Source organism: Thrips palmi, unplaced genomic scaffold (assembly GCF_012932325.1).
Source record: "Thrips palmi isolate BJ-2018 unplaced genomic scaffold, TpBJ-2018v1 HiC_scaffold_11, whole genome shotgun sequence".
Classification (NCBI taxonomy): domain Eukaryota; kingdom Metazoa; phylum Arthropoda; class Insecta; order Thysanoptera; family Thripidae; genus Thrips; species Thrips palmi.
Window position 1 is genome coordinate 1616336 of NW_023144622.1, and position 27232 is coordinate 1643567.

The following is a 27232-nucleotide window of genomic DNA, read 5'->3' on the forward strand; positions in this document are numbered from 1 at the left end:
ACGCACAGGTCCCCCAGTGGCGTCGCGACGCCGTCTTTGGCTCCATTTCCTGCCCCAGAGTACCTTTCGGGTCCTTCGAGCCCTTCGGGTCCGTGGGCGGGGCCTTTCGGCGCCCTTCGGCCTCGGCCGATTACGCGGCGCCAACGGCCGGGGCCTATCGCCGCCGCACTTGGCAGCGCCGTGCCGGGGCGGGGCGGGGCGGGGCGGGGGGGCGCAAATCCTTCCTAATGTGCCCATGATACACACTCGCACTAGTACTGCCGCAGCCTCGACTATGTGCATCTCAAAAGTCCCTTCGGACCCTTACTTGTGGCGGGGCACGTAATTAAAAATGTATAAAATGGTGTAAATAGTGTAACAATACCACTGCCACGACTACGACTGTTGAAACCAAATTGGAAAATCATTGCGATTGCAATAGCGTTCAGAAGCGTCGGAAGTTTCCTCGAAATTTATTTGTTTCTTCTTCAAAAAAACCATGGTTTTTTACTGTACCTGTTCAAAATAGAAACATTGGAGGTTTCGGAATTGTCCATAGATTTGAGTCAAACATTTCCCAACGAGCTCTCGCTGAAAGTTTTCATAGCAAAACCCCCAACCACTGCAGCCCTGCAGCCCCTGGGTAGTTTTGGCCAATGCCTGTTGGCAGTGGAGTTGCGAGCGTTGTTTCGGGCGTGCGGTGGATCCGAGTCCGAGGCCAACCCTTTTCTTCTCGAGCAGTAGCGGTACCCTCGAAGGCTGATCCTCGAGGGAGAGGGATGGAGGCGGAAGGACTCGCCTCTGCGACGTCCGATGCTCCCTTGTTTGCCGCCACCTGGTCCTGCTAGTCCTGGAAGTCCCGGTCCAGCGGGGCGCAAAAGTCTGACAGATATACAGTCTCGCAAATAACGATAGTTTTTGGCCCGTCCCGTGATTTTTTTTTTTCATTCAAAGCACAAATAGGAATAATCAGGTGAAAAGTGAACTCGTTGTACAGCTGGAATCGAAGGACTAAGACGTTACCCCTTCCCCCTCTTTCTCCTCTCTCTCTCTCTCTCTCTCTCTCTCTCTCTCTCTCTCTCTCTCTCTCTCTCTCTCTCTGCGCCCGACAACCTTGCCCGAAATAACGCACGCAGCACCCCGCGAGGCACAAGTGCGGCCAAACGAACGAATCGGTCGGAGAGAGACTCGAAGCGGCGCCCTTCAGCCCTTAGCTCGCTGGGCCATGCCGGGCATGCCGGGCGGGAGGCTCTAGTGGGCCAGAAGACAGGTGTAGGCGGCCAAAACTCTAGACGCGTTTTGAGCTCCAGAGTCGCTAAATGGGACTCGAACCGAACGTGTGACCTCACCAATGGAATCCTCGTTCGAAGAGCAATCCATTGGTGGGGCCAAACGTTCGGTTCGAGTCCCATTTAGCGACTCTGGAGCTCAAAACGCGTCTAGGGTTTTGTCCGCCTCCACCGGTCTTCTGGCCCACTGTGCTCCGCTGGGCTCTGCTTGCTCCGCCGGGCCTTGGTTGGGCCTGTACAGGTGAGGGCGCCGAGCCGGCCCCGCGCCCTTTGCCCAAAGCTCGGTTAGGTCCTCCGTACGCATCCGCCAACTTTTTACAACTTCTCACAAAGTTAGTTTGGGGGGGGGCCGTCGGGCACGTCGGGGCGTTGGCACGACGGCCGGGGCTCCCCGAGGACCTGGTCTGGCCCCGGGGCCCGCGAGGTGCAGCGGTCATGATGACGCCCATCTTGGGGCCGGGGCAGGCCGGGGCAGGCCGGGGCGCGCACCGCACAGTGGGTTTGCCGGAAGACCGGCTCCGGCGACCGAAACCCTAGACGCGTTTTGAGCTCCAGAGTCGCTAAATGGGACTCAAACCGAGCGTGTGGCCCCACCAATGGAACCCTCGTTCGGAGAGCAATCCATTGGTAGGGTCCCACGTTCGGTTCGAGTCCCATTTAGCGACCCTGGAGCTCAAAAGGCGTCCGGGGTTTTGGCCGCCTCCACCGGTCTTCCGGCAAACCCACCGTGCACTGTAAAACAGCAGCGGGCCTGGCGGGGAAATTGGGTGTTCCTCCAGACTGACACTCAAACTTCGCCTGCTTTCGCCTGCCTTCGTCTCGCACGGGTCGTTTTGGCGGCATCACCGCGCCCGGCCCACCAAATGGGCCAAACTTTCCGGATGTACGCCAATCGATATAGACAGACGGCTCGCTGTCCCTCTCGCTCCCACTCGCCGCTCATCCGCCACCCTTCGGCCGCTATCTCGCTCTCGCCATCGCCTTCAGGTCTCGCCGTGTGGAAGTAATGAAAACAAGTTTCGCTCCGTTCGGTTTGGTTTCGGCCCTGCCAGCCCTCCCACGCACTCCGCCACTTCACACGACACCGCCACTAATTCTGTCGGGACGCGCCGTCGGCAGCCCCGGGGAGGGGGAGGACAGCTAGCAAACTGGTGCTCGGTAAAGACAAAAAAAGGAGCAAAAAACTTGAAAACATGCAAAAATTGCAGATATACACCAAAAATATTAATGAAATTAGTGAAAACTTTTCAGATAAAGTGATTAGATAAGTATGACCTCTCATGTCCCCATGTTGGACAAAATTCGTCAGAGGTGAGCTATCGTCATAACAAGCCCTCACCAATTTTCCAGAAAGATCCACAAGTTTCAATTTTTCAGCAATTTCGTCCAGTTTTCGTGTTCCTTCCCCCGCCGCGGTCCTGCACGGTGGCGGCGCTGCCTGCCCACTATGCTTCCTCCCACCTTGCTCGGACCCTTGCCCCCCGCTACCCCACAGCCACAGCCTTTCCGCCTGTTGTTGTTTGTCTCGGGGAAACTTGGTCGGGGGCTAAACGTTGGCGTAGCCATGGCACAGTTAACTCAAATATTGTCAAACATGACCCGCGGCGGCGCGGGGAGGGGGAGGGGGTCCGCGGTGTGGCCGTCGCGGCGTCAACAGGTCGGCGACACGCGTCACAGTCACCCCAACGCCAGAGGCACGCTAACATGCAAGCGTTCCTTTCTGTTCAAACTAGCGTTGTTGTGGTTTTAAGAGAGTTGAACCACCCTCTCTAGAAGCAGTCGTACTGCTCAGTGGAAGTCGCTTTGCTTCCTCGTCATGCTGGTCCTACCTCCGACTGTCCCACCATTTTTGAAATTCATCAACTGAATTTGAATTTTGAAATATTACACATAATTGAATTTTACAATAATTTGACCTAGAATTTTTAATTTATGAATAAGACTTTTCAAGTTTAGATCATTACACTTTTTTTAAATTTATATTTTTGGGTTTGTCTGTCTGTGCGGCAGTGCCCTGCCGCCCCGCCACACATCGTAATATAACTATAATCCTGTCATCACCCGCACCGCTTGCTCACTTCCACAAGCAGATTACACCGAGACATAACGCGCCTGCGCTCTGGCGCTCCAGCGGACTGATTCGGAGAGTCGTTCTCGCCTCTGTCTCCCTCGCACCTACACGGGACGCCCCGTGAGTGCGAGAGCGACAGAGCGACGGAAACGACTCTCGGAATCGGTCTGCAGCCGCGTGTGTTTGCGCATTACGGCGCTAACGCCTCGCAATCGGCAATAAGGTGGTGCACGGCAGGCGCTCTCTCTCTCTCTCTCTCTCTCTCTCTCTCTCTCTCTCTCTCTCTCTCTCTCTCTCTCTCGCACTCACGGAGCGTCCTGAAGGAGTGCGAGAGAGACAGCGCCACGAAAGCACTGTTCTGCCTCTAGCACGAGCAAACACGGCGACTGCTCGGCCGTGCCGTTACGAGGCGGGCGAGGCCTCCTCGCAACGACACTGTAGGCGCCAGCCAGTGGTGAAGCGACGGATGGGATGGGGAAGTCCCACCCCCGCCCGCACCGCCAGCCCTTTCGAGAGTGAAATCGAAAAGTTTGGGTTTGGCTTGCAAAAGAGGACTTGAGAGCCGAGGCTTTTGCTCACGCATTTTCTCGAGTTTTCAGAACGCAGGCGCCACGAAATGGGCGCCAAAATCAAAGCAAAATAACCGAGAATAAGGCCCTAAAATAAGGTCGCCGGCGTCCATTTTGCCCATTTTGTGGGATAAGACCTCAGAGCAGAGCGCCTCCGACTAAATAAGCAATAATCCCGCTCCCCGCCCCTTCGCGGCGGCGTTCCACCACCAGGCTGATTTCGAAGAGGCGTTTCGTTCGTCTCTCCCTCTCTCTCTCTCCCTCTCTCTCTCTCTCTCTCTCTCTCTCTCTCTCTCTCTCTCTCTCTCTCTCTCTCTCTCTCTCCTCTATCTCTCTCTCTCTCTCTCTCTCTTCCCCCCGGTCGCCCCCCTCCCCCCCCTTTTGCCGTTTGCCTGATTTCGAACGCCGCGCCCGGGGTGGATTCATGTTTTTCGCGCGGCGGCGTGGGAGGGGAAGGGGGAGGGGTGGATTTCGGATAGACGCTGCAGTGTCAGCCCCCGAGTAAACATCGCGTCAAACAACAGCTGGGTTCCGGGGCATCGTCTCGTCGCTCCGTCTCTCTCGCACCCCGGCGGGGCGCCCCGCGAGTGCGACAGAGACAGACACGAATCCGAGACGGAATCCAAGACGCACCTGCGCTCCCCCTAGCGGACACGCCAGCTGGGGGGAAGCACACTGGAAGCACGGGCAGCAGAAAGCTCGGCAGGGCCTCTGGGTCCTGGGGGGTCCTGGGGGAAGGCCGGAAAAACACGAATTTCAAGTCCCGCGAACGGCACCGCCGCGCCGCTACCGCCCTCCGCGGCCGACCAGAAGGCCGGGGGGGGGGGGGGCTTTTTCGGCCGAACAATCAGTGGCGGAGTCGAACACCAGGCGGCGTCAGGGGGTGGCGGGCGCCCCACCCCACCCCGCCCCGCCCCCGATCGCCGTATTTAATTGTGTCGAATCCGGACTTATTCAAAGCAGCGCGGATTGCTGCGGACGTGGCGCGGCCGAATGGCGGGGCTGACAGCACGCCAGCCCCCTCCGGAGGCGGGGCGGGGCGGGGCGGGGCGGCCCACCGCCGCTGTCCTCGTTGCCGCTGTCCTGGCCCCATGGGGACGTCCATCGCCGACGCCGCGTCGACGCCCGGCGTCCCCACCAAGGCCACCACGCCGCCGTGCCGCCACCGGGGCAGGCCCAGGCAGGCCGCGGGGAGACGCGCCGCTTTTGCCGCTTTTGGCGTTGCCCGGGAAACGCGAGGGCAATGCCTCTGTCGGCGGCCGGGGGACGTTCTCACCGCTCCGTCTCCCTCGCACCCAGACAGAGCGCCCCGCGAGCGCGACAGAGACAGCGAAGCGACTCTCGGAATCTGTCCGACGCAGCGTCGCGACGCGTCGACGGGGATCCTACCGGGATCGACCAGCGAAATAAAATGTTGACAAAAGTACATATCCGGCACAGTGTGTGTGTGTGTGGGTGTCTGTGTGTGTCCACGTTTAATTCGCACCATGATCGCGGATTTTGCGCTGTGTGTGTTGTTTCAGGCCCGGCCAAACACGAGGGAACGGACAGAGACAGGGGCGGCGAGGGGGGTGGAAATGGGGCTCGTCTTAGAGCCCCGCTGTGTGTTCTGCTCTGCTCCCCTTTCTTTTTTTGACCGCCTGGCCGTCTAAAACGCTCGCACACACACACATGTACACACACACACACTCACTTCCATAGGCCCACGCCACCCACACAAGGGTTGATCCTTTGAGGCGCCGGGCCACATATGCGGCATGCTCCTCTAAGCGGAATATCATTTTCATTTCCATGAAACGATCAGAAATTGTCATTTTCTTCGGTGGCACTGATGTTGTGTGTGTGTGTGCGCGCGCGCGCACGCGCGGTCGTGTGTCTCCGCGAGCGTAAGGGCCAAACACACACACTCTCTCTCTCTCTCTCTCTCTCTCTCTCTCTCTCTCTCTCTCTCTCTCTCTCTCTCTCTCTCCCTCTCTCTCCTTTACATCCACTTATGCAGCTCTGTGTGTATTTCGGAGAGCGCCGGATCCCCCAAAGCCGGCTCTCACCTTACCTGTCGCTCGCGCATAATTCCTCTGTTTAAATCTAATTTACGGATGGTCCCTTGCCCGCGGCACAGCCGTACGCCCCCGGCACGCTTGACGTGTAGACACGCTGAATATGGATTTAACCAATGCTCTCAGCGCGCGCGCGCGCGCGCACACACACACACACACACACACACACAAACACACACACCGAGTACAGGGGGGCGTTCAATAATTCTTGCAGGGTGCTAATCAATCCGCTAATAAATAAAAACGCGTAGCGATAGTCGGCGCGCAGCTTAATGAAAAGACAGTAAAGGAGGACAGCCTCATTAACATGCGGAACTGCAGCGGCCAGCCACGGCACGGCACAAGCGCTATTCATTTCAAAGTGGTTCTCATCTTTTGCTGCTTTTTTCCCCTTTTCCTTTTTTTTACCCCTTTTTATCCGTTTTGTTTCATCATTTTTTCCCTCCCCTTCTCCTTCCCACGGTATGTACTTTTATTATTTTTACATGCGTTGCTCGCGTTGCTCGCGTTGCTCGCTGGGGAGGGCGGCGGCGGCGGCGCGGAGAGGAAGCGGAAACTGCTGATGAAATTTTCAGAGTTAATGTTGACGGCAGTTGTCGGCCACGTTCTGCAGGTGTGGCGGTGGTGGGCCCGCCTCGGTCCGCCCCGGTCGCCCAAATCCAAGAATCAACGGCCAACTCGCCGAACGTCATAGTTTGGCCGACAACTTTCCGCTAGGCGGGCAGCACACCGCTAAACTTTCTCACTTTTCACGTGCGATATGGAGCGGCGCGTTTCGCAATATGAGAACAACACCTTTTGGCAGGACGCTGCCGCCTCAACCCTGTTTAGAAAAAGAGGAAGAAAATCTCCCGATTATTTTTGTTTGGTTGTATTTTCAATACAAATTTGTACGAAAATTGTCACGAAATTTCCTGCGTACAAATTTCAATGAAAAGCTTTGAATGCAAAAATGTTGCGAACAAAATCGTGCGAATATATTTTACAGTGAACATGCCTGACTTTTTCATTCGCAACGTTTCGTGAATAGACCATTCAACGAGGGTTTTCTGATCTTGCTCCGATCTGGGGCTTTACAAAGAGCGCGGAAAGGCAAAAGAATGCGACCAAATAACGATCCGAAACGGAGAGCTACTTTTATGACGACAGGGAGGTGGTCAGTCCGGCGGCAGACTGATTCCGAGAGCCGTTTTCGTCAGTCTGACTCTCTCGCTCTCATGGGGCGTCCCGCACGGGAGCGAGAGAGACAGAAACGAAAACGACTCTCGAAGGCAGTCTGAAGGCAGGCAAGGGGTGGGGCCACGCCACTGTGATGCCGAGCCGCCCATTGGAGCCGACAAGTGTTTTGGCACCTGAGGAGGCCAGTGGGGAGGCAGGCCCGGCCGACCCGACTATCCTTTCATCCTTTCGCAGCGCCTCATCAAGGTGGGCCACGTCTCAGTCGGACGATCAAATTTAGGGAAAAAATATCGACCGTCATAAAACACAAACGGAGGCTCGCACCCTTGTTCACTTTCTCTGTTTTTCTCTCGTTCTCGTTCTCTCTCTCTCTCTCTCTCTCTCTCTCTCTCTCTCTCTCTCTCTCTCTCTCTCTCTCTCTCTCTCTCTCTCTCTCTCTCTCTCTCTCTCTCTCTCTTCTTCGCTTTTCATTGGAAAAGGACCGTCCGAGCGTGAATTGGCGTGGTCTCACACGTCCAGTGATTCTTCCGCTCCCTCGAGTGCGAGAAATTAAAACAAAGGCCGTGCACACAATGCGGGAATAATCAAAAAGCAAAAGCCTCTAACCAAAAAAAAAAAAAACATCAACAAATTTTGAAAAAAGTTTTACAAAAGGTTCATACCGAGAAACAATTTTTTTTAGGCCAAATATAGCTTTATCTTAGGATGAAGCAAACTCTTCCATAGTCTTAAAAATTTTTTTTTCCTTGATATTTTTTTTTGTTTTATTAATGACAGGCAAAGTTTGTGCTGTGTAAAACGTAAAATTTTAGGTTGCTGTTGCTGAAGACCTATAATTTTAGTCAGAGACATAAAATGAAATTTGCTGCCGACAGCGACTCGGCTCGGCTCTCGATGAAACCGCGCCGATCCGATACGAAACCAGGCTGCAGTAAATCTCGGAGCCCCCGGTCGGCCGAGCCGTCAATGCATTCGTATAGCGCCACCTGTACGTGAGCCACCTGCCTGCCTGGCGGCCTGGCTGCCTGTCTGGCTGGCGGCATAGGACAATAGTGCGACACGTCAGGATGCAGGACACAAAGGGAGCCTCCCCCAGGACCAGGCCAATTACCTGCCGACATACCTGCTGCAGACTGATTCCGAGAGTCGTTTTGCATCGCTCTCTCGCACTCACGGGGCGCCCCAGATAGGTGCGAGAGAGACAGAGCGAGAAAAATGACTCTCGGAATCAGTCTGCAGGTCCCGCAGCACAAGCGGGCTGCGGCGTGCCTGCGGCCGAATCATGACCTCCCACATGACTAGAGACTCTCGACCCGCTGCGAAAACTGAGCACCGCCGGTGACACTTCATAATGTTATTTTTATTTTCACAAAGTAGCCTTATGGACTCCCCAGGGTATATTTTTTTTTTCATTTTAAGTGAGGCCCCTTGCCTTATGCATTTCCGAAATTTTCTATACGATTTTGATCAAGTGTCAGAACTTTGTAGCCTAATTTTCTTTCGTGTCTTTTTTTTTTTTTTTTTTTTTTTTTTTTTTTGCTGATGTGTGTACGCCGAACGCGAAAGCGGCCTGGAAATTGCGGCTAGTGTAGTGCCGACGCCCTTCGGCGGACGCTCGCTCACTCTGCGCGCGCCGCGAGAGTAGTTGGTTGTGATTACCCCCTCCCACGTCATCGATAAAATAAAAATAAAATAAAAACTCGGGCCATTTTTCCGTCGTCGGAATCGCGAGTGATGAGCGTAAGGGGCTTTGGGCCCGTTGCCGGCCCGCTCCCAGCGCCATCTGCTTTACGGCAAGTCTTACAGTGTCTTACTCCGGGCGCCACACTTTTGTCTCACTTTTGTGGCCGTTTAGCCTGTCGTTACAGTGTCGTTACACCGATAATGGCACTTATCGAGGCCCGGCCGTTTCGCGACGTCATGCCGAGGCTGTGCCGCCGTCACCGCTTTCGATGTTATTTCGATGCCTCGATCGACGCTGGCTGACATCTAAATGTTCTACAGTGAAGATTCTCCATATTATGGTGAAAATGTTCCATTATTATGGTGGTGCAGCTGACTTCGCAACATGCCATTGAGAATTCACTGAACCTTATAGGATATTTTGATGAATTTCGTTGGTATTATGGAGAAAATCTCCACCATAATATGTTGGTACAGCCTTTCACCAGACAAAAATTTAAGATAAAAACTAAACTAAAACAAAAGAAGACAGATAGGGAAGGTTTCACATCAGCTTTACAGTAACCATCACACTACAAAACCCAAGGTACAAAGTGTAGGGTATGGTCCGCCGGCGTGGCCGAGCGTGGACGGAAATGCGTGGCGGGCTTAGGGCCGCTTAGCCCGGCCGAGAAAAGTAAGGTGAGAGACAGAGGAGGGGGACAGCGGCCGTCGCTCTGTCTCGCTCGCACTCGCGGGGCGCGCCGTGCCGGTGCGAGAGAGACAGAGCGCGTCGGGAGAGGGGGAGGATATCGGCGCGATCGAGGCTGTGATTGTGACGCGTCAAGAGGCCCACTGGGCGGCACCGTGCGGCACCTGTAGTCCCGCGCGCCCTGCGTGCCGTCCGCTCGCCCCACGGGCAAGCCCGGGCCAGCCCGCCCGCCGGTCTGTCTGCCTGTCCACATTCCTCCGCATTACCGAAGGCTGACCGAAGGGAACCGAAGGGCGCCCACTGAGTCACACACTGGGAGTTGTTTGACCCGGCGGGCCGCCCAGACCGAGCAGCCAGCCGCGGAAGCCAGCCAAGCCAGTGAGCCAAGCCAGTGAGCCAAGCCAGCGGCAAGGGCGGATCCAGAAACAGGTTCAGGGGGAGAAGGGGGACAGCACAAAAGTTTGCCAACTTACAGAGACGACTTGATGCCCACCTTCCAGGCGGCTGCCACGCTTTCAAGCGCCCGCCCCCCTTCTGGATTCACCCAAAGCGCATACATCAGTAGTCAAAATGACAGGGACAGTCCGTGCCAGGGCACAGTGGGCCAGAAGACCGGTGGAGGCGGCCAATACTCTAGATGCGTTTTGAGCTCCAGAGTCGCTAAACGGGACTCGAACCGAACGAGTGACCCCACCAATGAATTACTCGTTCGGAGAGCAATCCATTGGTGGGGTCACACGTTCGGTTCGCGAGTCCCATTTAGCGACTCTGGAGCTCAAAACGCGTCTGGAGTTTTGGCCGCCTCCACCAGTCTTCTGGTCCACTGCGCAGTGCCAGAATACTAGGCATCGACAGGGCGGACCAGCGGGGCTGTCTATTAAAACGCGCTTTGGACGTCCGTCCGGAGAGCGAGGGCGTCCCCGGGGAGCGTCGGGATCGTGATGAGGCGGCGTTAATGTGGAAATGTCGGACACTGGGGCACCGCCATCATCACCGGCCGCTTTAATTAATGGTGTAGCGGCAGTAGCAAGCAGCAGCAGACCGATTCCCAAAGTCGTCGCTCTGTCTCTCTCGCACTCATGGGGCGTCCCGTGTAGGTGCGAGAGAGACAGAGCGAAGACTCTCGGAATGAGTCCGGGGCAGCGGATAGCGGTGGCTACAACGCCCTTCCAGTGCCTTCCAGTGCTTTCCAGCGCTGCGCGGTCTCGAAAAAAGGGGTTGCCCCAGGGAGCGCGCCGCGCGGGCCGAGCGGCACGGACCAACAGCCCCGCATGCCGGCCGGCCATCGTCTGACCGCAAAGCCGTCAGGAAATATGATGCTGGAGAATTCCAGCAGAGGGGGCGAGAATGCCATAGCACCACCACAACAGCGGGGACAACCGGAGACTCCAGCACGGGCCCCAGAACAGACTCCAGCATAGACTCCACTCCGGACCTTAGAACGGACTCCAGCACAAACTCCACTCCGGTCCAGACCTCGGAACAGACTCCAGTACGGTAAATCATCTGCTAAAAAGATTGGTGCCACATCAGACAAATTTTAATTCGTTTCATTGCTTGCGCCGATTTTCTCAGTACGCCATTAATTTCGTGCGTAGAGAGTTTAGCAGTCACCAGCTCTTACTCCAGTTTGAGTGACAGGTAAAATGCTTCCTGTATCGAGGCATCGAGGCCGAAATGGGCGGCCCTGGACCGCGCCGGCAGAATGATTCCGAGAGTCCGTTTCGTCGCCCTGTCTCTCTCGCTCTCAAGGGGCGTCCCGTTTAGGTGCGAGAGAGACAGAGCGACGAAAACGACTCTCGGAATCAGTCTGCAGCCGATATCCGGCCACTCCGCGACCGCGGGCGGGGGCGGTGGGCGGCGGCGGGCCTCGCCGTGGCTGCGCGCACGGGGCTGCGAATTCCGACGCCAGGGAAAAGTGCCAAATTTCCTAACCGCCGTCGCTGCCGCTCCGCCGCCGGCCCGGCGTACAAAATGAGCCAAACTGATTTCTTCTCCAGAGCCCTCCAGTTTTTCCCGCCCCTTTCTATTCCCCTCCCCGCAGCGGTTCCGCGGCTCGGGCACCGTAAGCCGCGAGTCGTTGGTCTCCGCGTCACGGCATGGAAAACATACGGGCGGGACAAGTGCGCGGCGCGGCCCGCCGGCTGACAATGAAGGAGAGGCTTCATCCCGGTAACAGAGTGCCCACCAGTGGGCCACCACGCTGTGCATGCGTGCCTCCGGGGCAGCTACAGGACCTTGAGGGTTACCACCACGACCTCCAGGCCTTTGTCCAGGACCACGAAGCCCTCCTCCAGGACATCCAGGGTTTGCTCAAGGACCGCCAGGCCTTGCTCCAGGACACCAAAACCGACCCCTGTACCTCCCGGCCACTCCAGGACTTCCTCCAGGACCTCCAGGACTTCCTCCAGGACCTCCAGGACTTCCTCCAGGACCTCCAGGACTTCCTCCAGGACCTCCAGGACTTCCTCCAGGACCTCCAGGACTTCCTCCAGGACCTCCAGGACTTCCTCCAGGACCTCCAGGACTTACCCCAGGACCTCCAAGAGTTCCCCCAGGTCCTCCAAGACTTCCTCCAGGACCTCCAGGACTTCCTCCAGGACCTCCAGGACTTCCTCCAGGACCTCCAGGACTTCCCCAGGACCTCCAAGACTTCCTCCAGGACCTCCAAGACTTCCTCCAGGACCTCCAGGACTTCCTCCAGGACCTCCAAGACTTCCTCCAGGACCTCCAGGACTTCCTCCAGGACCTCCTGGCCTTCCTCCAGGACCTCCGGGACCCGCGTCGCCGTGCCTGCCGTTCCGGCCGGTCGGCCAGCAGGCTGATTCCGAGCAGTCACTTGGCTGTCTCTCTCGCACTCGTGGGGCGGTCCCTTAAGGTGCGAGAGAGACAGAGCGACGAAGCGCTGTCCGGCACCAACCCTCATCAGCACCACGCGACGCGACGAGCCGAGCACGGCGGGCCGGCCGAGCCGAGGCCTCGGAGCAGCTCCATTTCAGCAAATAAAACAGTAAGGCACGGAAACCGCAGGGCAACGCAGGCCGGCGGAGACACAGTGCACTGCCCTGCCTCTTGGAGGGGGGATTCCTGCTCACAGGTACCACACCGACAGGTACTTAGCTGCACGAGGTGTTACCTGCCGCCTACACTGCAGACACTCATTCATACGCCGTCCTCTCCACGTTCCCATTTCCATTCACGGACCGAGTGCGCATGGATTATGTATGCCGCCCTCAATTTTTCATACTTTCCTCACTCTACATGTTTTGGCGGGCATTCGAGAATTAATGGATTACGTTTCCGGGGGCGCGAGAGCGAAAGAGAGAGGTAAAGGTTTGCGAAAGAACGAAAGTACACACACACCGGCTGAATCCTGATTTGTGTGTTCCATGACTCGATTCCCAGCGAGAAAAAGTGCCGGTTCGGCAATTTGATGACGTCAAAATGAAGACACTTGGAGGAGAAACGGAGTGTTCCAAGGCGGCGCAGTGCTGTGTGTTCTTCCCGAAATAAAGTCCCCTAAAAAGAGAAGGGCCGAATGTGCGAGTGGTGACCGGGCGGGGCGGGGCGGGGCGGGGCGGGGCGGCCAGAGCGACCACAAGGGCCCGCTTCCTGGGCCAGACTGATTCCGAGAGTAGTTTTCGTCGCTCCGTCTCTCTCGCACTTGGATGGAGCGCGCATGAGTACGAGAGAGACAGAGCGACAAAAACGTCTCTCTGAGAATCAGTCTTCTGGCATTCCAAGGGCCACGGGGACGGCAAAGGCAAAGGCCTGGTTTGGCCCATCCCCTGGAACCGGCCCCGCCATCGCCAGGGCAACGCCAGGGCTGCCTGTATCTCGAGTGCATCCGGCGCAGCGCAGCGCACAGCCAAGGGAAAACTCGACCAGAAAACCTTACAAATGCATGGCGGCGGAGCGGACCCCCGCGGCCCCGCGCGCTGGGGAAGCGTCGTCCCAACGGACGGATGCAGGAGGAAAAATCGGACGCCTTTCACTGGGACATGTCCCGCTCTGCAGGGCGGAGTGGCTGCTGCAACTGCACCTGCACTGTAAGAAGTCCCATCGGCGCGCCCGCTGCAAATCATTTTAAAAACTTAAAAAAAAACTAAACTCTCTCTCTCTCTCTTTCTCTCTCTCTCTCTCTCTCTCTCTCTCTCTCTCTCTCTCTCTCTCTCTCTCTCTCTCTCTCCCTCTCTCTCGCACTCATGGGATGGCCCGTATCGGTGCGAGAGAGACAGCCGACGGCAGGTGAACGGCCGTCCCTTCGCCACGCCGCCACGCCCCGTGCGACACGGGCGCCATCTTCAGGCGCAAAACGAAAACAAAGCCTTCCCTGCCGAGCCGTTCGGTCTCGGTCGCTCGGCCACGACACTGCAGGCGCGGGGGAGGGGGAGGGGACGGAGAGGGGACGCAGAGGGAAGGAGAGGAAGAACGGGGAGAGAAGGAGGAGGGGTGCCCCCCCCCCCCCTAGCACATAGATAACCACCTGAAAGGTAGGCAAAAAGCCATACTTTGCCGCTGTAAGTTGCTACTGCCCGTCTCTCCCAAAGTTCGCCTCTGGACCCACCACTGCGGCAGAGACCGCCACGACGCGCCGCAGCCCTGCGTCCTTTTCATCTGTTGACGTGCTGGGCCGGCCAGGGCCGGACGGACTGGACGGTCCCTTCATAATCCAGTCCGATCGACGGACGGCGGAGACGATCATCTTCGTGGACCCTGGAGGCCCTGGAGGCCCTGGAGGCCCTGGAGGCCCTGGAGGCCCTGGAGGCCCTGGAGGCCCTGGAGGCCCTGGAGGCCCTGGAGGCCTGGAGAGCGAGAGCACCGGACGCGCGGCAGACATCCCATTCACGAGATGCACGCCGATTACGTCACGTCTGTCTGTCTGTCTGTCTGTCTGTTGGCCTACCTGACAGTCAGTCAGTCCAGTCGGTATCGGTGTGATACCGTGGAACTCCTCCAGCAGAGCGGTTCGTCGCTGTCTCTCTCGCACCTCTACGGGCCGCCCCATGAGTGCGAGAGAGACAGGGCGACAAAACCGCGGTTCGAAATCAGCCAGAGACAGGCATCGTGTGGCCAATCTGTGCCCTCCAGGACCTCCAGCCGCACAAGCGATCCCCAAGAGTCACTCCGTCTCTCTCGCACTCATGGGGCCCTCTGTGAGGGTGCGAGAGAGACGAGGTGAGCCCTTCGCCTCCCCCTCCCCAGGCGGCCCTTCGCGTCCCCTCGCTGCCGGGCAGAGAGCCCTTCAAGGGAGCGCGTAGTCGTCGGTGGCGAACCGGAGGGCCGCCGGGCCTTGGCCGGGCCCGGCAGCAGCGCTCACCGAGATTTATAAGGAAGAAGAGAAATGTGATGGAGTGCTATTATAATCAGATTACCGACGCACACTGCTTGAACCTCACACAAACTCCAGCCCCCTCCCCCCTTACGCCCAGCGTGCGGTGAAAAGAGTATTAATGTCAACAATTTGTTGAGGCGACTCACACACGCGCCGCCTATTCGAACATATGTAAATCCGGCGTACACTGCGCACAGTGTGCACACAAAGCCCCCAAGCGGGGCGCGGCCCCCAATCTGGAGTACCTCCTGGAGTCTCCAGTGGTCCGCTCTCTGGAGCTGGAGTCTTCAAAGTTCCTCTGGGAGTCTCCAGAGGTAGAATCCAGAGAGTCTCCAGAGGCACATGCCTGGAGTCTCCAGAGGCACATGCCTGGAGTCTCCAGAGGCACATGCCTGGAGTCTCCAGAGGCACATGCCTGGAGTCTCCAGAGGCACATGCCTGGAGTCTCCAGAGGCACATGCCTGGAGTCTCCAGAGGCACATGCCTGGAGTCTCCAGAGGCACATGCCTGGAGTCACCAGAGGCACATGCCTGGAGTCTCCAGAGGCACATGCCTGGAGTCACCAGAGATCCGCATCTGGAATCCGACTCGGCAGAGGTCCGATCTCTGGAGAGCCGAATCGTTACGCCCGCTTCTTATTTTTACTTTGATTTTCCGTCGCCTTTTCCAGGACTCACCTCCGCAGGCGTCCTTGAAGTCGCCGCAGCAGTCGCCCAGCTTGAGGCAGGCGTGGTCGCAGTAGCAGGGCTTGTCGCTGAGGTCCTCGATGATGGCGTTGATGGGGGCCTTCTGCACCACGCACGACGAGTCCCTGCCCGGGCAGCACAGCTTCGACTCCCGGCAGCTGCCCGCCAGCGCGCCCCAGCGCTGCGCCGTCAGCAGCAGCAGCGCCACCAGCAGCATCGTCTGCAACACAAATCATATTCAATTGTTGAAAACAAATCAAAAACTTCAAAAAAATAAAAGTAAAAAATTTTAGACGCAAAAAAATATTTTTTTGCACTGTACGACGTATTAAAAATTCACGCGCCACAGAACCGTTACAGACAGTGGAATTTTTTAGCCGATCTGGTGCAATTTTCCCCGCAGCCGGATATTGGCAAGAATTTAGGGGTGAACGGTCTCTGCAGAACGCGGCCATGACCCATCGACTGTCGTCGCGCTAAGCCCGCCGCGCCCGCGGTCCCGAAATACAGGATTTGGGTCCGCCGTCCCCGCTTCCAGGAAAGGCGCCAGGGCGAGATGAGACGCGGCGAGAGGGATTTCAGAGCGACATTGTGTCCTGGGTCCGCTTCCAGACGGTGTCTCTGTCGCACTTTCCCATACGGGTCGGCCCGTGAGTGCGAGAGAGACAGACCGCCGTTCGGAATCGACCCGCTGGACGTGCGTCAGGCACAAATTGAGCGGGGCGGGTTGGCGGGGGCTCGGCGGGGGGTGTGTCGACGGCTGCACCTGCACGACCTGCACGCCGACCGGTACACTGGTAGCCGCGCACGCGTTCTCAGAAGCACTGCAGGCTCATTCCGTCCGATCGCTCCGTCTCTGTCGCACTCGCGGGGCGTCCCTAAAAGTGCGAGAGGGACGGCCGGCCGCCGCGTTATCAAGCCGACAAAATGAACAAAATGAAAGAAGCGCACACAGGTGCAGCGCAGCCGGAAAAATGCACGGCCTGCACTAGAAAAGAGAGAGAGAGAGAGAGAGAGAGAGACGGTCGATGCCGAATTAGGCACGTCCAAGCATGCACGCGGTACCCCGTGCGGGGCGTGTCTCCAAACAAGGCGAATATTTTATGAGCGGAAAATTGAATGGCCCCGCCAGTGTGCCAGGCCGCCAGGTGGGGGAGGCCACCTGTGTGGAGCACCCTTCGGGCCTTCGGGCTCTTCGCCTTTGGATATGAGATAAGCCGCCCTGTGTGGGGCAGCGCGGCAGCTAGGCAGCGGGTGCTCCCCCCCCCCTCTTTTTGCTTACCCGGACAAGGTCAAGTGAGTTCTCTTCACGTCAATCATGAAAGCGAAGGGGGTATAGTACCACGCCGTGCTCCATACCGCACCGCCATGCGGCAACACACACACAAGAGAGAGAGAGAGAGAGAGAGAGAGAGAGAGAGAGAGAGAGAGAGAGGAGAGGGAGAGGAGAGCGCCTCTCTTTCCCAGGCCTCCAGGACCCCGGCCCGCTGGAGCGCCGCCATGGCTGCGCCCGCTGCGCCACTGCGCCCTTCCCCGACACCCTGGAGGGGCCCCCAAGGACCCCGAAGGACCCCGACTCGGCCCGCTGCACCAGATTCACCCGCGATAGACTAATTTCCAGGTTTATGCAAACGGCCGGCCTGATTATGCGGTGTAGGGCCTCCAGGGCCGCCAGGGGCAGCGGGGGCCGCGGTGCAGTTTTGGGGGCGCGGGTGAGCGCCGGGCCGGAGCCGCCGCCAGCCGGCCGGGGGGAGGTCAAGTTAGTGGAGGGGCAGCCACCGATAAGTCTGGAGTACCGCGCAGGGCGCAGACGGGCGGGCGGGGCGGACAGACAGACAGACAGACAGACAGACAGACAGACAGACAGACAGACAGACAGACAGACAGACAGACAGACAGTGAAAAAGTAATGCCGCATCCATCATACAGCACTGCGCTGTGCTCCGCTCCGCCCCGCGGCCGGCGGCGCGTCCCTCAGACTTAGATTGTGTAAAACATACATCCATAAAGTGTCCTGCCTCCACAGAAGCGCGCGCTGCCGCCAAGCCGCCGCCCGGCTCGGCTCGGCCTTGAGGCCCTGGGGCCGGCAGGGCTCGGCTCAGCCCGGCTTGGCTCAGCTCGGCTCAGCTCGGTTGCCGACCCGTACCGGCGGCGGGGCCAGCCGGTTCGTCGCTCTGTGTCCGTCGCACCCTTATGGAGAGCTCCGTGGGTGCGACAGAGACAGAGCGACGCGAGGACTCTTCTGAATCGCTCGGCAGGACTGCGACGCGGCGCTGGGGTGACGCAGTGGGCCCGACGCACCCGAAGGCGGCCGGAGGTACCCGAAGGTACCCGAAGGTACCCGAAGGTACCCGAAGGTACCCGCGCCGCGCCGGGACAGCGGGCGTCGCTCGCATAGCCACAGCCCCTCCCCCCCCCCCCAGGGCGGCCGAGGCAGACGCATAAACTGCCAAGTCAGACAAATGCAGCAGCTTGTAGTGTAGATGAAGTGTCGCGATACTACCGGTCGGAAAAAGAGGGACCGTAAACCTTGCTGGCCGGCCGCGGTAGTCGAACCCGCGACCGGCCTGCCGCGCTATGCGTGCTGAGGCGGCACACTGCACGTAAGTAGGTGCCCCGGCGAGCGATTCAGAACGGCGGCGTGTCGCTCTGTCTCTCTCGCACCCTTTCGGAGAGCTCCATGAGAGCGACAGAGACAGAGGGATGAAACGCCTCTTCTGAATCGCTCGAGCGGCGGCGTAAAACGGAGACAGGATTCGAACAGACGGGTAGCCGTATAACCCCGCGGCCTCCCCGCCCTCAATCAGGGCCGAGACGACACACCTCGCTTCCAGTGTCGTGGCCCCGACGTAAATGCACAAGCCGTGTTTCAAACCTTTAGTAGTGGCGTCGCTGCTGCTTCGGCCCCGGAGTCCAGACTTTCACAGTGGGCCAGAAGACCGGTGGAAGCGGCCGCAGTCCCGGACGCGTTTTGAGCTCCAGAGCCGCCAAATGGGACTGGAACCGAACGTGTGACCCCACCAATGGATTGCTCTCCGAACGAAGAATCCATTGGTGGGGTCACACGTTCGGTTCGAGTCATAGCGACTCTGGAGCTCGAAACGCGTCTAGAGTTTTGGCCGCCTCCACCGGCCATGTAAGCCACAATATGGCGGTTATACGCACGAATTAAAGCTCTCTCACACACACACACACTAGCTGTAATTAAACGGACTAGAGTAGTACTCGGGGGAGTCGCCAGCAAGCAAGCAGCATCATCACCAACAGTCATCAAGTCCCACATAAGGTGCTGGGCGTGAGAGGTGACGGACGGACGGACGGACGGACGGACGGACGGACGGACGGACGGACGGACGGACGGACACACACACACACACACACAGTGACGCCAGGGCCGACAGAGATGGGTACCATGGCTCATCCCTGCGCAGCAGAGATCTATGAAAAGGAAAAACAGTCGAAAAACAACCTCTTTTTCTTTTTCTTTTTCTTTTTGACGGCTTGACAATAATTACAAGGAACGCGCAACACACGCACAGCGCCTCGTTATTCGCACAGTCAGCCTCGCTCTTTATGGACACGCTTTATCAGGAGTGAGAGAGGGACATTATTCGCAGTCACACTCGCTTTATTCGCAGAACAGACACCGTGCAACTTGTCATCCTTGGCCATGATGCTCGCGTGCCTACACTGGGTGCGTTCGTCTGTTACGTGTGGTCATCGCAACGGCCCGCGGCTGCAAACGAGACGAGCGACCAGAAACAATAACAAACGACAACGACGACGACAACAACAACAACAACAACAACAACAACAACAAAAAAGCGCGGGTTTGGAGCGGCGCGCCACTCGGTTCACTGGCAGCTTCTTTTCCCGCGCGTCGCGATGTGGAAGGCGGTGACAGCGGGAACGCAACGACAACAACAAAAATAACAACATAAAACAACAACAACGACGATGACGACGACGCAGAGGGCTTGCGTGCCAAAGAGACTCGAAGCGGGCATTAGGGGAGGGATTAGGTGCGGCGGTCGGTATGAGAAATTGAGTCGCAGCAGCCTAGGAGGCGTCATTTTGTTTTTCATTTTATTTATTTATTTCTTTATTCAAAGTATTTCGTCGATTGTAGATAAATTGAGAGCCCCAGCGACTGCCCAGCGGTGGGCTCGCAGTTGCAGTGTGTGCGACAAGGACAAGGCCTTTGGGGCGCGGGCGCGCCGGCGGACGGACTGCTTAAGGCCAAAGCAATCCAAAGACTTGGCAAAAAAAAATTGAACAAAAATAACGCTGGTGACTGCATTATGCGTTTCGAAGGCCAGGTCGTAGACATGTCAATGTGCCTATATACAACAAATAAAAGTGAAATACTTCGGAGATGGGGCAGCGAGATGGCCGGCGTATTACTCCGACAACTCTTGTTAGAAAACAAACCCAGATACAATCTCCAAGTTCACAAAGGGATCGCAGTCGCATCAGGCGAGAGTATAGAGACAGAGGGAAAGAGGGCTTTTTCGGGTGGCGGGGCTGACGAGGAACCGGCTTCTCGGCGCTGGGCACGATGGGCCCGATGGGCCTCAGTAGCGTTGGCATCGAGCATGGGCGTAGCCATGGCGTAGCAGGGACACTCCCGAAAATAATCAAAATAAAAGCCTCGGAGGGAAAAGAAGAGCCGGCGACCGGGCCGGCGGTAACCGGAACGGACCAAGGGCGGTACACTGGAGGTACCTTGCAGTGTGACAGGACAAAGAGCAGAGGGATCGGCGGGGGGAGGGGGGGGGGCAGTGGCGGGAAACCGCAAGGTACCCGAAGCCTAAAAGTCGCGTCGCTTCTTTTCGCTTTCAGCGAGGCGGGGCGTGGCGGGGCGTGGCGGGGCGTGGCGCGGCGTGGCGCGGCGTGGCGGGGTGCCTTGCTCAGATTCCGCGTCCCCGCGAAGGGCCGAACTTAATTTCCAGCACAACGCGGCGACGAGGGGCGGCCCAGGTGAGGGAAAGGGAGGGGGGGGGAGGAGAGGGGGCGCCAGTCTTTGGCGGCGACAGGGAGTGCGCGCAAGTTTATTTTTAAACCGCTTTGACAACTTTAGCCGCCCCTTTTCCAGTCGTGTGGAATCACCAGAAAACTTGTCACGGAATATATAGCACTACTGCGCCCTTCCTCCCCCTTCCCGGTAGACTTTTCGACGAAGAGAGCGAGAGAGAGAGAGAGAGAGAGAGAGAGAGAGAGAGAGAGAGAGAGAGAGAGAGAGAGAGAGAAAGGCGAGCAACCCAAGGTAATCGCTTTTGGGACAGTCCGCTCCCTTTTTGCGCCTTGCCTTGCGCCTTGCCTTGCGACACGCACTGTTCCGCCTCTCTCTCTCTCTCTCTCTCTCTCTCTCTCTCTCTCTCTCTCTCTCTCTCTCTCTCTCTCTCTATCCTCATATAAAAACAAGAAAACAAAAAACAAGAAATCAAAAAACATGGATGCGTGAAATATAGACCACCGCGAAATCCCAGCAAACAACTACCACCACCACAACAGCAGTGCGTATACTGCGGGCGAGGAGGGCTGAGGGTTCGAGCCCCGCTTCCGACACCCGCTTCACCCCGCCCTTACACGCCCTTGGCTCCTTCCAGCACGCTTCCAGCATGCTTCCAGCCCTCGCGCAAGTGTTTCTGATGCCCGGACCGTTACGGCCTCGGTGCGTGCCCCGCCCCGCCCCGCCCCGCCCTGTGCCCCACGCACGGCCGGCATAAACAGGGGTCAAACGGCGCGAACGTGACTACGCTGCAAGGACACAGCCCTTATTCCGCCCCCCCCCCTCCCTGCCCCAAACACACACACACACACACTTTTCTCCGGCGTCGACAATTAGCCCGCAAGCACCATCATTACACAATCCACCCTTGGCCTGATTGGAAGCGCCTAGTGTCCTTGGCAAGGACTCCTTTGCCGCCCACAAAGGAGGCGTGCCTTCTTTAAACCATTTTCTTTTTCTTGTCTTTTGCCTTCATCTTTCCATTTTTCCGCCTCCGTCTGCCCCACCCACTTGCTTACCCCTATCTCCATCCTTTTCCACGTCTCCGAACGCCAAAGTCTTCGTCCCCCAGCTTCTTCAGGCAAGGAAGGAAATTTCCTTTGCAATAAGTAGATGTAAATCGAACATTCAGGTAAATTCACTTGTTGGCAAGGAAATTGCAAATCGAACATTCAGGTACATTCACTTGTTGGCAAGGAAATTTTCTTAAATTTAATATGTTCGTGAAACAATCAAGTTAAGTCGCTTCTTGCAAGGAAACTTTCTTGGCTCAGGGAATGACAATTTTTGGGTGCCCCCCACCCCCTTCCCCACTGCTCCCTTCTCCTTTTCATCCGAACCCCTCCGCCCCTGGATAAAAAGAGGGGCACTCTTCCGGGTACAGTGTAGGCGCGAATGAGTCGAAACGAGGGCCAGCCACTCCCCGTCTCTCTCGCACCCGTGGGGGCGTCCCGTAGGGGTGCGAGAGAGACAGAGCGACAGGCCCTGCGGTGCCTGGCGGTGACAGTGGCAATGCGACCTAATGAAGACGAGGCGAGGAGGTATTGGAAGTGGACTAATGAGATGCCCGGGTAAATCTGACGGATCAAAAGGTGCAGGGGAGGGGGGGAGGGGGAGGAGAGGCCATTTCAAAGGATTTCCCGGCCCTCTCCACTTTCACCCACAATGCATCTCTCTCCCCCCCTCTCCGCAGCCTCACTCGATCAGGCTTAGTTGGGCCCGATCGTTAAGTACCGAACGGTGAGCGTAAATTTTTCATCCTGGGAAGTAACAGAGTGTAGTGTGCTACTTCACGAGTATCGGGATGGGACTGGGTCGCGCTGCGGGCTGAGAGTCGTTTGGTCGCGCTGTCTCTGACGCACTCGTAGGGCGCTCCGTGTAATGGTCGAGAGAGGATGATTCGACTGACCCAGGGGACTGTGAATTTCAGTGTACAAACGGAATGAATTTCAGTCGAATTTCGAAGAATTTCAGACAAAAACTGCTGAATTTTGAGAAAGATTTCGGTGAATTGTAACAAATTTCGACGAATTTCCATAAATTTTAGTCATTTTAGTCAATTTTACATGTCTGATGAATTTTGATGTGCACGTCATCAACTGGATTCATGAGATTCTTGAAAGAGTAAACAAATTTGAAATTTTCGCCAAGTGACAGCCGAAAATTTTCACAGTGTGGGGCTGCAGACCGCTACAGTGTGGTGGCACTGCAGCGGGAGCCGCATGGGCGCCGCAGATCTAGGCTGCAGATCAGGCTGCCTGCTAGAGAGACTGGAGAGGTAAACACGTGGAATTAACAACTTTGACGCCGTGAAAGGGGCGGGGCTGGCGGGGCTGGCGGGGCTGGCAGGCAGCATGCAGGCGGACAGGCAGGGCCGGCGGCCGCGGGCAGCCAGGATATAGTAGGGGAGGCAGGCCGAACGAGATTTTGCATGGCCCAGTTCATGAAAGTCAATAAACGACAACATGAGAAAACCAAAGCAGCCCCGCGGAACACACCGCCGGGGAAAAGGGAAAAAGCACCGCCTTGTTTTCCTTTCCAAGGCCGAATGAAAATGATCAAAAATACAGTCAAAATCGCGCTCCGGCTACAGGGAGACCCAGTTAGGAAAAAACGTATAGCCTTCGTGTAAACTCGTTTGTTTTCGTTGTTTTCACTGCAAAAATTTTGATTGCCGTTTGCTAAAAACTTGAAGGCAATGTCATCAAACCAGCTGACGACCATGCCAATGTCCTTCATTTTAATGGAATGACACTGTCATCCCATGAAAATATCCTGAAATTTCTCACGAGTCATGAGTGGCAAATTTTTATTTTTATTTTTTTAGAGTTCTCGCGGCCGGCGCCGGGCGCAAGGCGCGTACCTTCCTGGGCCGCGGCCGCGCTGCGGCTCGGGGGCGGCCGACACCAGGACCGTGGCGACCCGCCCCGCCCGCCCCGCCGCCCCGGAGGGGTGTGTTTACCCAACATGAAAAATGTATTTAGAGTGCAAAGCACAGACACACCACGTACAAAAGGGGGAAGGAATAAAAATACAGGAATAAGAATGTGTACTTGCGGGTGCAGTACTCGACCCCCGGAAGGGGCGGTGATTCCGGGAGACTCCCGGACGGCCGCGGACGACGAGGGTCCTACAGTGGGCCAGACGGCCGGTGGACGCGGCCCAAATTCCAGACGCGTTTTGAGCTCCAGAGTCGCTAAATGGGACTCGAACCGAACGTGTGACCCCACCAACGGATTGCTCTCCGAACGAGGAAGCCATTGGTCGGGTCACACGTTCGGTTCGAGTCCTGTTTAGCGACTCTGGAGCTCAAAACGCGTCTAGAGTTTTGGCCGCGGGCGCCGGGTCTTCTGGCCCACTGTAGGACGGCCGTGGACGACGAGGGTCGCCGTCGTTGTCTCATTTGCACGTCGATTCGACCCGCAACCCGCAGTCGCGACTGCTGGGGGGGGGGGCTCTGGAACGACCGGGGCGTTGCGGGTGAAATGGCGGGGACCGGTGCCAAAGTGTAGGAGACGGATCAGCCAGTGGATTTGAACGTTTATGAAGAAGTTAGTCGCGGGCAGCAGAGACTCATATGACGTTCAATTTCTAAGTTCCAGCGAGGAGCTCCAGTCCTGCAGGACGACAGGCACGACAAACCAAAACCACTGGATAAACAAAATCACGATGGACGTAGACAGTGGAAAGGCGGCAGTCGCATGACAGATTTCGGAAACAGGCCACGCTCACACAAACGCATCATCATTTTTCGACAGCGGCGGGATTACTTGGAGTGGATTTCAAAGGGCGGATTATGCCAGTCCGAATGGCGGTTAACCGACTGTGTCGCTTTGTCCCGCGCTAATCCCCCAGGGCCAAGTGCAAAAGCACTGCCGAGAAGCGCGGGGAGGCGCCACACAGTGGGCCAGAAGACCGGTGGAGGCGGCCAAAACTCCAGGCGCGTCTTGAGCTCCAGAGTCGCTAAACAGGACTCGAACCGAACGTGTGACCCCACCAGTGGATTGCTCTCCGAACGAGGAATCCATTGGTGGGGTCACACGTTCGGTTCGGGTCCCATTTAGCGACTCTGGAGCTCAAAACGCGTCCGGGATTTTGACCGCCTCCACCGGTCTTCTGGCCCACTGTGCGCCACACTGCGAAACCTTGACAATGCGAGGTTCCGCGAGGTTCCGCGAGGTTCCGCGAGGTGGCGAAGAAAGGGACGCAACACCAGAAGACCGGAAGGAAAAGAGGGCCTTGTTAACGCCAAACAGGAAGGGGGTGGGGGCGTCAAAGAAGGAAATGGAGTCGGGGAGTCGGAAACGGAGGCGAAGGGAGAGAGGGAGACAATCATATGGGGGGCGGGGCGGGGCGGGGCGGGCGGGGCGGGGCGGGGCGGGGCCCGGATTGAGGAGAGAGCAGTAACGCGACACTCAAGGGGGGGCCAGCGCAAGGAATATGGCAAACCCGGAGCAAGGCCGGAATGCCGCACACGGGGGGAGGGGCCTTGCCGAAATCACGCAACCACAAAATGACGCAACATTGACTCAAAATTGGTGGCTGGATTTACGGCCCCCCCCCCCCGCGCCAGGGGGTGGGCTTGGCTTCCTGCGCCGATGTTCATACGCGAGCGGGAACGGCCGGGGCGGCATCAAACGCAGAGGGTCGAGCGGGGGTCGCGAAATAGTCACAGAGAAACCGGTACGCGTCTTCACAGAACACTCGCCGCCAGCCGCCCGACTCCGAAGGACCGTTTCGTCGCTCTGTCTCTCTCGCACCCGTGCGGAACGCCCCACGGGTGCGAGAGAGACAGAGATCTTCCAGAATCCCGCTGGCCTAGGCGGCATTCTTCGGGTCCGGCGTGTTGTGGCGATGCAGCCTTCCAGCCTTCTCCAGTTTCAGGACGTCGGTCCGATTGCGCATGGCTGGAGCGAGGGCTGCAGTGGGGCCCCTTTAGCTGCAGGGCGCAGCCAGCGCGGCCAGGGCCCTCTAGCAGCACACAAGGGGAAGACCTAGAGGAGATGCAGCCCAGAGATAGGGTGAGGCAGGTCGTGGGCTGCCCGCCAGGCCTCGCCAAGGGGAGAGAGGCAAAAATGCGGAGGGGCCACTGCGCTCTGCCACGTCTCCCGCAGTGCTTTTTCTCCAGTCGCTGCCTCCCCCGGCCGGTCTCGAACCCGCGCCTCGGGGCTGTTTGCGGAGCAAACACAGCGCAGTCATCACTGCCATGGGCTATTAGTGCGCCCGCCGCCCCGCGACAAGCACGTAGGTGCCAACTGGATCGTCTGACATGGCGGGGCGGGGCGTGGCGGGGCGGGGCACGCGCGACGCCGGCGCAATCTAGCGGTGACAGAGTGGACTTGATGTGCTTTACGTCAAATAGAGGACATCAAAGGCGGTGGTCTTATTACCGCGACACCGCAAAAGCAGCCTGATCTCTCTCTCTCTCTCTCTCTCTCTCTCTCTCTCTCTCTCTTCTCTCTCTCTCTCTCTCTCTCCTCTCCCTCTCGCCGGGCGCACTCTGCCGGCCGGCCGGCCCTTTTAGATGTTTTCCTTTCTTCGGCTCTCCTCCTCCGGGCGTTTTCATTAAATATAAACTGAGGACGAACGGGGGCAGAGCTAGAAGGCAGCGCCAAGGCAAGGCGCGAGGACAGTCCAGACTCCCTCACCTCATACTCCCTCACCTCATACTCCCACACCTTATACTCCCTCACCTCATACTCCCACACCTCATACTCCCACACCTCATACTCCCTCACCTCAAACTCCCTTACCTCATTCTCCCTCACCTCATACTCCCTCACCTCATACTCCCACACACCTCATACTACCACATACCTCATACTACCACACACCTCAAACTCCTTCACCTCATACCCCCTCACCTCAAACTCCCTCACCTCATACTCCCTTACCCTATACTCCCTTACAATACTCCCGCATCTCATACTCCCTACTCCCACCACGCCACGGGGCGCCCCTCTCGGCATACATTTGAATGACAGCATTTGGCACCGCGGCCCACCGCAGCCACTGCGCCTGGAGTCCCATCCCCGCACCGTCCGCGCCTCTCTCTCTCTCTCTCTCTCTCTCTCTCTCTCTCTCTCTCGCTCTCTGCGGGGTGCGCCGCGCGCGGGAGAGAGACGGAGCGACGAGGCCACTGTCCGGAATGAGCCCGGTGCTGGCTCGGAACAGATACGCCGGACAGGGGGCTGCTTCACACTGCCGCACCGAAACGGCCCCGCGGACTTTCAAATTTCCAAGCCATTCTTACAGTGCTTCTCCATATCCAGCGGTTCTCCAGGGCCGAAAGATAAGTCCGCATGGAGCCGCCGCCCCCCCCCCCCTCCTGTTCGATTATGCAGTTGGCCCCTCCGTTCCCGTGGGCCCTGCAGGCCCGGCCGGCCCGGCCGTGGGGGCTTCGCAGGGCTTCGCAGGGCTTCGGCAGGCTTGGCAAGCTGTCAGACGGTCACTGCAGCGAGCACAGTAGCCACTACTGTCAGCGGCGGGCTCCCAACGGGTTTATGGAACACGGGGTACATCGACAGGGGATTGCAGGGGCGCTGGAAATCAGTGCCTGCGCTGCCTGCGCTGCCTGCACTGTGGGGGCCTGGCTGGTCCAATCGCACGGAATGGCTCTGTGCGACTCGGCACCGGCAGGCAGTAGGCCAAGGCGTTGGCAGACTACAGCGGCGTAGATCGG

The 27232-nt window shown here is 57.7% G+C and overlaps 1 protein-coding gene across 1 annotated transcript in view; it reads right to left on the reverse strand.

Annotated features, from left to right (window-relative positions):
- Positions 1-27232, reverse strand: part of LOC117639517 (somatomedin-B and thrombospondin type-1 domain-containing protein) — a 92377-nt gene that overhangs the window by 58677 nt on the left and 6468 nt on the right. Inside the window, exon 2 of the mRNA XM_034375260.1 lies at positions 15531-15759. Coding sequence (XP_034231151.1) covers positions 15531-15756 — 226 coding nt within the window. The 5' untranslated portion in view covers positions 15757-15759. The remainder of the gene's footprint in view (positions 1-15530; positions 15760-27232) is intronic.